Source organism: Condylura cristata, unplaced genomic scaffold (assembly GCF_000260355.1).
Source record: "Condylura cristata isolate star-nosed mole 26May11 unplaced genomic scaffold, ConCri1.0 scaffold00012, whole genome shotgun sequence".
NCBI classification, from domain to species: Eukaryota; Metazoa; Chordata; class Mammalia; order Eulipotyphla; family Talpidae; genus Condylura; species Condylura cristata.
In genome coordinates, this window is record NW_004567113.1 from 55,203,140 (window position 1) to 55,214,245 (window position 11,106).

The following is an 11,106-nucleotide window of genomic DNA, read 5'->3' on the forward strand; positions in this document are numbered from 1 at the left end:
GCCCGCGGCCGCCGTGGCCGCGCCCAGGCGCGCCTTTCCGGGCGTCTCTCCGGTGGCCGGCGCCCCTCTTAGGACGCGGCCGGGTGCACCAGGAGCCACCGTACCCCTCACCTCACTAGTTGCCACCTCTTAAAGCTGGCCTCAGATACAGCCCCGTTCAGAGGCGTTGGACCCCGTTAAGCCCTATTCTGGGGCGTGACACTTCGACATATTGGGGGCACGGTGCAGCCCCTAACCGAAGGAGGAGCGGTTGCTGCGGAAACGGAGGGCTTGTTGCCCACCAGCAGTGACAGCAGCGGGGGGGAGGGGGGGAGCTTTAACGTCTGGGCGTCACCTCCTGGGGAGGCTTTCTCCTGCGCCCCTTCACTCCTCCCTCCCTCGCTTGCTGTCTCCAGCCAGTGCCCTGCCAGTTTCTCCCCTAGACGTTTCTCCCCTAGACCGGCTCTGGAGGCACAGATGAGTCACCCCTCGGCGCACACATAGTGGGCTCCCTGTTAGGGGCCAGCCTGCCTGGAAAACCGGGTCCCCCCGGGGCGGGACCTGTCTCCTTCAGCCGCTCCATCCTCCTGAGTTGGCCCTGCACGGGACACCGTGGGCCTTTTCCTCAGGCAGCATAGAAGCGGAGGCTTCAGGGTTTAGGAGACAGGATTGGGGTCCTGGCTCTGAAACAAAAGTTGCGTGATCTTGGGCAAGGTAGTTAAGTTCCCCATTTCCTTCATTTGTAAAATTTTGATAATGGGGTTGGAACCTTTGAACTAACGGGTTACAACAAGCTCGGTTCCGTGACCACCAGCTTGCGCAGCTAATAAGCCAAGAATCCTTTCTCTTTCCAAGCAGCCAGTGGGGCCAGGGCAGGGGTGGGGTTCTGCCTTTGGCTGCTCAGTGCCTTGAGAGTCCCACACCGGGACTTCCCCATGTGTCTTCCTGTGTGAGGCAGGATCACCCCCACTCCGTTGCTCTTTATAATTGGCATCGCGCAGGTCCTGGCTTTTTCTCAATCCACCTGGTCTCACACCAGGAGGTCAGGCCACTGCAGCACCCTCTGTGTGAGGTGCCAGGCATTCCCTAAGGAAGTGGGGGCACAGCAAGGTGGGGCGCTGCGGGGAGGGGAGGAGTTGGGCGTCTGGGACTGGAGGGTGCCTGGAAAGCCCCAAACGTGGACCTGTCTGCTTAGCACAGGTAGACCGCGGGGTGCCGTTGCCCGTGGTGCTGTCGGGCAGGCCGCGCTGGCCCGACGCCTGTGAGCCGCCGGGGTCGGCCTGGCGGGCCCTCGGCGCCGGTTCCGTGGAGTGGGGAGCATGGACCCCGCGGCGGCGCACAGCCGCCACCTGCTGCAGCAGCTGCAGGAGCAGCGCATCCAGGGCCTGCTGTGCGACTGCATGCTGGTGGTGAGCGGCGTGTGCTTCAAGGCGCACAGGAACGTGCTCGCGGCCTTCAGCCAGTTCTTCAGGTATGTTTCAGCCCTGCTTTCCGGGGTGCGGCTGGCGGCTCCTGGCCTGGAGGCGCTCTGTCTGCCTTTCCCCCGGGTTGCGCTGCCCTTATTTTAATGTCGAGAGTGACCTTTGGCTTTGTGTTTAAAGACACCCAGAGGAAACGAGCCTTTTAACTAAAATGCACTTGAGGTCATGGCCGGTACTTTGGGTCTCAGACTTTGATCACTTAGATTAATGTCAGTGGTCTCTCAGTGACCTGTATTCTTCAGTGGGGGACGAGTTCCCGTAGACCTTGTCTTAGGGGTAAGACAGCACCGGCCCATGTACTTGGTTGTTTGTTTTTTTTTTTATCATTTTAGCAGTAACGTAACACTTCTAACAATGTTTTGGGCTTTGTTTCATTTTGATATTCCAAAAAACAGGTTGAACTCAATTTAACTATGCCTGTAGTGGTTTTTACTTACTTCAGATTCGCTTGTAAATGCTGAGTATATCAGTAGCATTTCGTTCAAGTATTCTATGTAAACTGTTTTTGATTAGCTGAGATTTACCTCCCTTTAAGCACTAAAGCTTCTTTTTGGATACCTCCCTCCCCTAGATGCATGCCACTTCACAGGTTTCCTGTCGTGCTGGAATGTAGAACATCCCTATTTGTTATGATTGAAAGGTTATTTTGGGGGTCTGGGAATGCATACAACTTTGCCATGTCAAATAATGGTAATAATAATGAGAGCATTCCCAGGCCTCGAAATAACCTACCAAGGGCCCTCCCTGGTGGCATGATGGGTTGAAGTGCAGCACTATGAAGCTACCACAGCCATTGCAGCACGAGTTCGCTCCCCGGCCAGGGAGTGACCCACAGGGCACAGCAGACCTCTCCTCTCTCTCCCCGCTGCTCCCCTCAGCAGTGTACTTTGTCCACCTACCTGTCCTGCTCCCCACTCTGTCTCTGGTGAACCCACATCTCTGGCCTGTACCCAGTCTGTATGCAGAAATAAATAGAAATCTTAAAAAAGAAATAGCCTACCAAAATCAAACAGGAATGTTCTACTTTGGGCTAGCCGGGAAGCTTGTACTGCTGCAGGGCAGGACTTCATCTTAGCTCGGCAATCCTGAGCCATCAAAGTGAATTAGCCATTGGGTATGCTGCAGTTCCGTGGGCAGCCGCGCACGAGGTAGGCAGTCCCGGTCCCCGTCCAGGATGCACTTGCACGTCACCTGCGTCTCTGAGGGGCAGCCAGGCTCGGATGTCCTGCCGTGTCCACTGAGTTCCCACCACGCACTTCTGACGTGCACCGTGAGTGTGCCGACGGAAGGCTGCCTTGGGGATGTGGGAAACTGCATTTGTGCAAAGCAACAAAACTGAATAACAGTTTCCCTGAAAAACAGGGGCATTTTTACATGCTACACGTGTTCACCTGTGAACAGTGCATGTACTGCTCACCCGTGAGGTACATGTACTTCATGTTGCCTTTCCCCTGGCTCAGTCACAGGGCTTTTCTGGCTGCTGGGTGCTGAAAGACCTAACCACAGATGAATGACTGCAAAGCGCGTGCACACGGCTGACTAGAGCAGTCAGTTACTCACAGGGCGCGGGAGGAGCGGTGTCACTTAAGGACAGAGTTTCAGCTTGAAGTGTTGTGACGGTTGGGAACGGAGGCTGGTGGGTGCACAGCAGTGTGATTGTGCTCCGCACCCCGAATCACCACTGGGGCCGCAGTTGCCTTGTTTTTAAGCACTAGAAAGGGGTCGAATGGTGAGTTATAGGCCACACTTAGGATTAGAAAATGAATATATAGAAGGTTGCTTTATTATAGCCGTTTCTACTTGTACACATTTGGAGGTGTGCAGAGATGGGGATGTTCTGTAGGAGATACACATTGTCAGACTAAACCTGAAATACCGACACATGTGTTTCCTTTAGTTTTCTATACTCTGCGCGCCAAGTTACAGTACATACGGATAATTACATTTTGGAAAAAGACCAACAAGGAGTATGTTTTGTGACTGTACTTGGAGATGTATTTGAAAGTTTGGCTCCTGAGCATACCAGTTTAATCCCTTGGAATGGCCAAAGTACTTCAAAGACTTAAAGCATACCCAGCTATTTATATGTCACTTATATTTATATATCGCTCTCTGTTTGCTTGCTTTTATTAATTTTTTAGTAATTGAATTTCTGTCTTGTATCACTGTCATCCCCATCGTTCTCCTGCCGCCTCACGCCCCGTGCACTGAGCAGCGCCCCCGTCCAGCCTCTCCCTGCCTGCCCGCGCCACCACCCGCGTGGCTGCGCGGCGCCGCTGTCTGGTCAGTTACAGTTTGGGCCTCGTCCTGCCGGTCACTGGCTTTCTCGTAGTATTCCACATGTACGTGGACCGTGCTGTGTTTGTCCTTTTTCCTTCTCATTTCCGCCAACACCATCCCTTCCACTTGTCTGTGTTGACACAAATGGTACGAGTCTGTCTTTTTTTGATAGCTGTATAACTTCATTTTAAAGCCTTGGCACTTCTAGGCAGGTGTTTTTAATATAACGTGAATGCTAGTTAAAAGAAAAAGTTGCCAGACCGAATTGTCACCACTGTAAACAGACATGCTCTCTCTTCTCAGGAGCCTCTTTCAGAACTCTCCAGGCCAGAAGAATGATGTTTTCCACTTGGACATTAAAAATGTGAGCGGCATTGGGCAGATCCTGGACTTCATGTACACGTCTCATCTAGACCTTAACCAGGACAATGTGCAGGCGATGCTGGACATAGCCCAGTGCTTGCAGGTTCAGAACGTTCTCAGTCTGTGTCACACGTTTTTAAAATCAGCTGGCATAGACCTGCCACCTGGCATTCCGTGTAATAGTACGTGCCCCCTGCAAAGCGCTTTGGCTCCTGATGCCAGCTGTGTCATAAATGAAAACTACCCCCATCTCCTGCCGGAGTGCTCAGCAGACGTTCCGCAGAGCAAGGTTCTGGATACTTCCCCTCCTCACGCTCCCGCGTCAGCTCACCTTCATCTTTCTCCAGGCGAAATGTCTAAACAAGCCCCGGAGGCTTCAGACGGCAGCAGCCCGGAGCTGCCTTTCAAGCAGCCGAATTGCTACTACAAACTCCGCAACTTCTACAGCAAGCAGTACTATAAACAGGCCACCTGCCCCGGTCACGAGCGGACCAGGGAGCAGCCCTTCGCCTTCGGCGCGCCCCCCGACCTCAGGGCCGCGGAGAGCCAGCCGGGCGCTGCCAGTCTCTCCGAGTGCGTCCTGGAGTCTGCCGAGCACTTGCCCCCCAGCTTCCTGGCCCCGCCTTTGAGTGAGTCCGCCCCCGCGCCGGACAGCGCTTGTCAGCAGCCCGCCAAACAGATGAGGCTCAAAAAGGCTATTCACCTGAAGAAGCTCAATTTCCTGAAGTTGCAGAAGTCTGCAGAGCAGACGTCGGAGCCCAAGCCAGGTGACCGACCGGCCAGGAGGATAGCCTCTGCTGCCGAAAGCGCCGTGGGGAAAGCGGCGGGCCACAGTACTGACGCAAAAGAAGGTGAGCACCTCACCAGTTCCGAGAACTTTCACTGCGTTAGCGACCTAGAGAGGCCGGAAGACGTGGCGGCCCTGGAAGACCAGTCCCAGGCTCTTCACTCGCAGAGGCAGTACGCGTGTGAATTGTGCGGGAAACCTTTTAAACACCCAAGCAACTTGGAGCTTCACAAACGCTCTCATACAGGTACACTGATTGAGTCCCCGCAGGCACCCGGAGAGGAAGTCCTGCAGATGACTGCACACCACTGCCCGCTCCTGTCTTTGTAAGAAGCTTTGCTGTTGCTGGGTGCTGTTACTGACAGCCAGAACCAGTCCCGGAGTCTTAGCTACTTTCGGTTTCTAGTTTCGATGAGACCTTTTAAAGGATGAGCTTAAACTTCTAGCTTTTATTCCAATTATGGTATTATCTGGTAAATCTTCCATCTCTAAGGAAATTCAGTAATTGTTGCTTTCAGAATTTCACATTCTAAGGCAAACTACCTTTAGTTTTCTCATTGGAATTAAATTTAACATTTTAAAGCACAAGGTAGGCTCATTCAGACAAAAATAACTTAGTAATTTTTAAAGGTTTTCTGGAAGTAATTTGAGTATCAGATGCTTTAAGTTGGAGGCAGGAGATAGACCTTTCAGTAAGTCTTAACGTCGACATCAGTATTGTCAAATAAAGACCAGTCCATTTCATACTTGATTTTTCAGTTTTATTATCGTATTTCATGCCTCCACTTTCTCAAAAGTTTACTTTTTTCTAAAAGCATCTTACACAGATGCATTGTGTTCTGTAACACACATAGATTACTTCCCTGGAGTCAAATACGATGACTCTGACACACGACAGATTAGCAAAGCGTGTGGGTGTGCAGGATGGCCGCTGCAGGCTGCCGTCCCGGTAGCCGCTGTGACGGGCTGCCCCTGGCACGTGCGTGGGGAGCCCTGTCTCCCAGGAGCCCCCACTGGCTTGGTGTTTGCTGCCTCATTGTGGTGTTGGGGTGCTTCGTTAACATTTGTGCCAGTCCTGCAGGATGTGATGTATATCGTGTAGAATGTGTGCTGTGAAGTACTGTCGTCCTTCTTACTACCAGTGGTTCAGAATTACTCGAGGAAAGCAGTATCACTCAACTTTGTCCTGAAAAAAAAATTTAATTCAGCTCATAATGTTTGCTTAAATTTCCTAGAGCCTAGTGATCGTTGTAATTGTTATTGAAGGACTTACTTATAGAAAGCCAACGTTAAATTATTTATGCCGAGAGAATCTCTTCAAAAGACTACTGTCGTCAAGACGGCGAAGATTCTCCCTGGGGTGTACATACACTGTGCCCCCACACCTCCTCAGTTTTGATTTCCATGGTTTCAGTTACCTGAGGTCAAACACGGTCCCAAAATATCATGTACAATGAGGTATTTTGCGGGAAAGACCAAATTCACATAACTTTTATGTGAATTTTTATTTTATCCGTATTGTTATATTTGTTTTATTATCAATTGTTGTTAGTCTCTTACTTTACCCAATTTTTAAACTAAAGATTGTCATGGCCCTGTCTAGAAAAAAGCCAGTTTCCACAGGGTTTGATCCTCTCTGGTTGTAAGCATCCCTGGGTCAGGATGACAGCACTCGACCAAGGAAGGCAGGATTTTCAAAGTAAGACCTGGGAAACACTTTCTAGGGGCCAGTCAGGCTGAAACTGTTTCTGTCATAGCGTGAGGTACCATGTGCCTTTTCCTCCCCCTGGAAGTGTGCACTGGCGTGGCCAGAGGCCTCCGTGTGCTGTGAGGCAGGCCACCACTCTGCAGGCCAGTGGGCCTCACGCTTCAGGCCACTCCCCTTTCCGGTCTAGACCGTACCTACAATATACCTACCAGGAAGCCCACTCCCCCAGAGCCCCTGACTCAGCTATTAAGGGTGGAAAGGGGCCGAGGGCAAACTTCTAGGAGGAGGAGCCGGGCTGAGCCGGGCTGACCGGTCCCCTTTCATGTCTAGAGATGTGAATGCACACCTCACACTGAGATGCGCATGCAGCCTCAGAGAGCCGTCCTGGAAGAGAAAATTCACAGGATTACAGTTGCTCAGGGTCATAGACACTCCCTCACCTTGGGGAAGCCATCACGTTGTTTCAGGAAGTACCGAAATAAAAACGTCTCCATAGTTTTGTGGCAGAAGCCCAGAGAGCTAGTCGGCCCTGATGTGAGAAAGGAGGTGTTTTTTACAGCGCTCTTAATGAAACCTAATTCGAGGGGAAGGGAAGGTTTCAGTCTTCACGATCTGTGAGAGTGTATGTAGGCTGCAGGCTTCTCGGTGTGATTCAGACACCTGCAGACGTGGGCGCAGTGCGGTGCCTCCCAGCCGCTGAGCACGGGTTTGCCGTGTCCGGCCCAGGGCAGCTCCTCGGTGCTTGCCAGAGTAGAGCAGTGGTCAGGGCTCTCATCTCCCGCAGTGGAGTGCTGTTCGTGAGCATGTCTCCCCGGGGCTGAAGGCCGCTGCCGGGGCCGCCCCTGTGCTGTGAGCGAGTGGCCCTGCCCTGCCGGCCGGGCGCTGAGCTGCGGGCGGGCTGAGGCCGGCGCCCGTGGGACAGCCCTTGGCTGAAGGGCGGGGCTGGGCGCGGGGCGGCCTGAGTGCCGGTGAGTGTTCAGCTTCGACCTAGGTTTGTACCTGGGGACAGTTTCGTTTCGAGAGAAAATTGAATACAGGTGTCACTTTTACCGTCCCCGCCTCCCGAAGGTGAGCGCTGCGGAAGACTGTTGTGCAGAATGACTAACGATTTTACAAGTCTCATTTTGTTTTGTTTTAGGTGAGAAACCTTTTGAATGTAACATTTGTGGGAAACATTTCTCTCAGGTGGGAATACTCTCATTCGCTGTTCATAATTGCAGACCTGACCCAGTGCTTGTTTTCATTGCATTTGAGACATACGTTTGGACTTGGGAGAGAACCGCTGATGATTTCTGTAACTTAAAGACTTCAGACAGAATCTGGAGAAAACTTTCACAGATGCCAATTCCTCGTCCCTCGGGGGAGGGTGCCGCTTCCCGTAGTCGGTGACCGCTCCCTCACAGACAGTGCCCCAGTTCTCGCCTGTCTCCCCCCCACCCCCCCACCCCCCAAAACCAAAAAAAGACCAACAGCACCCACCCGGCACTACGGGCACTGGCCCGAGCGCCCAGCGCCCTCTTTGTCAGAGCACTGGAGTGGGGGAGGGGGGCCGGCCCTCGCTGCCTCCCTCGGGAGAGGCGTGTGGTCCTCTGGCCAGCCGGCGTTCGCGGTACCCTCCTGTGGACTGGGCTGGCCTGGCGCTAGGCACCAACCGGAGATGATAAGTTTCGGAGAGAACTGGGAGGCAGCAGGATGACTTGTGGGAGCTCCTTCCTTTGACATGTAGGTGACCATTGGTCACCACGTGCCAGGCCCTGGCCTGCAAAATATGTAGGGGGCAGCTGTCCGGGGGCACGCGGGCACCGAGCTCCCGTGGAGGAAGCAGCGGATCCTCTGTTGGCAAACAGGATCGGGCCTGTGGCAGAGTGCAGACCCTGTGCCACTGAGGAGGGGCTGTGGGCTGCCTGGAAGGCGGAGTAGAGCCTCTGGTCAGATAAGTGCCCAGACCCGGGAGCCCAGGAGCGGCACCCTCTCCTTGCCAGAGCCGGCCCCCGAGCGCCCTCCATTGGCCGCCTGCCGCCCACATCTGCAGCCTCGGTTACTCCTCACTCTCCTGCTCCCTGTGCACGGTGACGCGCTGGTCCCGGCACCTTCCTTCATGTTCTCAGTTTAGCCGCAGGCAGTAGGTTCCCGTGAGCACTGGGAGCTAACAGGCTGACCACCGGCCCGTCGGGTGACGCCCTCAACTCTCATCCCGGCCTCCTCTGCAGTGCAGGGTGAGCGCCCACCCGTCCGCGCGCGAATCCTGCCCCTGGCATTCTCACCCTGACCTTGGGCAAGCTACTCGCCTTTGGCACCTTCGGCTTCCTTACGGTGGCAATGAGATAAGCCCCCAGTCGCGGGGGAGGAGTAAGCGAGTTGGCAGGGTTGAGTGCCGAGAACCTTGCCTGGTGCACAGTTAGGACTCGGGAAGCATCATTTCCTGCTCTGTTACCAACACCCATTTCCTCATCTCCTGAGTCCTCTGTCTGGCGGACCAGCTTTCCTGCGACGCCCCTGCTTGTTAGTCTGCTGGCTTGGCCGTTGTGGGGAAGCCAGGCCTGGGTTAAGGGCCGTTGAGGAATTCACAGCGTAGTTCTCTGTGCCTGATCTCTGTAACTCTTAATTCGGGATACCCCTTCGATAGGAATATTCAGGGGCTGAGTGAAAGCTTGTCATACATTTCAGCTGTAACAGAGCAAGGTCTGTCCTTCCAAGCTCTGTGGCTGACCACATCACACGGCCAGTGGAGCATCGCAGCCTGCCTCAGCCCGGCCCCGGTCTGGGGCGCCGGTGCCATGCGTCTTCCTGCAGCCACTTGGGTGTGCAGTCGTGTTCCCACTTGCAGCGCTCGGCCTGCCACTCCCCTCCGGCTGCGCCACAGGCGTTCTCACCGCAGTGCCCGTGAGGTTTCTGTGGCTGGACAGGGAGTGGTTTTCCGGCATACGTTGCTGCCGTACTGCGTAATGAGCTACTATTGTTGTGAACATGGGCTCTTAAACTTTACTGAGCCTGGTAGAAACTTCACTTGGCCAGTATTTGCTGCATGTGTGCCGTATTCAGGGCGCTGCCGTGTGTGGGGGTTCATTTCTTAGAATGCGAGATGTTTGTTGTAAGGAAAAGGCCAGCAGTGAAGTGCCAAGCGCCGCGGGCCCCTGGCCGCTGGCCACTCTGATGGAAGCAAGGTCGGGGGACAGTGGGCAAGGAAAGGAGCGGGCCCAGAGGATGTTGAGGAGTCAGTTTAGGGGGTCCTGCAGACAAGCTGGTGCCTGGTAAACCTGGAAGTGTCTGGAACTGTAGTTCAGAGGCCAGTGTGCTGTTTCCATGGCGATACGCAGTGACTAATGCTCACGACCTGCCCGCCACCAGCCTCCACTGGGTCTGCAGTCTAAAGGGCTGGACTCAGTTGTGGTCCCGGGGTCAGCCGGCTCCCGGTTAGTGTCAGCGTTAGCTTCAGTGGAAGTGAGACTATACGGGCTTTCCTTTCTGGAAGATTTCCAAAGTTAGGGGACATTTACAGTAAGAGCTCATTTTTCCAGCTGCTCACGGTACTCAGTGTAGCAGGGTGGTCATGGCCTACGTGTGTCAGCAAACAGCTCTTGCAGGTGCTCTCGTCCGAGGCTGTGACGGCAGAGTGCGCATCTTTTAATACAGTTGTGGACGTGGGGTGTGCCCAGCCTCAGCAGGTCAGCTTCCAGTCACAGTCAGAGGGCCCAGAGCTCTCCGGAGGGCTCCAGTGTGGGCGAGGAGTGGGCCGATTAGAGCACCCCAGGGAGAAGCCAGAGCGCCAGGCGCCCAGACACAGAAGGGCACCGTGGGCCTTGGTGGTGCTTGGGGAGGGATCGAGCCATTCAGTCTCCTCAGGGGCAGAAATGGAGCCTAACAGCTGGCGAGAGAGGCAGGGAGACCCCAGCACTGCTGTCTCGGGTCGCGGTGACTGCCGGCGGCTGCTGAGAGAGGGCTTCCGGGCCTGGCCCCCTGGCGGGGTCCCAGCCCATCCTGTGAACGTACCAGAGTACAAGAGAGTTTGAAGTGGACTCTTCCCGAGTTATTAATAAATACGACTTTGGCTCTGCGATGATGCGCCCTGCACTGTCAGTGAAAGATGTCTTTGGTCATGTGGTGACGCTGTTTTCGTAGGTGGCGTCGCTGTCCTTTTCCTTTTGAGGCCTTGAAGCCTCGCAGCGCCTGCACTGCCGCCCTCGGGACAGCAGTCGCAGGGACTAGGTGCTGGTCGGGTCGTGGCTGAACACCAACATGCATAGACGCGCGACGAGCGAGAGGCCCTCTCCTGCCGCAGTCCTCCCGTCGGGACTCTGACAGCGCCCTCCTGAGAGAGACAGTGCTTGCTGGAAAGAATAGGACGCCCCGGATGCGCGTTCTCTGGCAGAGCGAGCCTCCTGCCACCCCACTTTGGAGCTGGCCGGCGCCCGTATTCGCACACGTGAGGCGACAGGACCCAGGCTGGCCCTCCCGGCCCTCAGTTTCTGTGCTAACTGACTGCTCCGTAGAGACCCCTGGGGGCTGAG

At 54.7% G+C, this 11,106-nt stretch overlaps 1 protein-coding gene across 1 annotated transcript in view; it reads left to right on the plus strand.

Annotated features, from left to right (window-relative positions):
* The first annotated feature begins 1,180 nt into the window (after positions 1 to 1,180).
* ZBTB49 (zinc finger and BTB domain containing 49) overlaps positions 1,181 to 11,106 on the plus strand; it is a 23,101-nt gene continuing 13,175 nt past the window's right edge. The window contains exons 1-3 of the mRNA XM_004681522.2: positions 1,181 to 1,450; positions 4,044 to 5,137; positions 7,737 to 7,783. Coding sequence (XP_004681579.1) covers positions 1,299 to 1,450; positions 4,044 to 5,137; positions 7,737 to 7,783 — 1,293 coding nt within the window. The 5' untranslated portion in view covers positions 1,181 to 1,298. The remainder of the gene's footprint in view (positions 1,451 to 4,043; positions 5,138 to 7,736; positions 7,784 to 11,106) is intronic.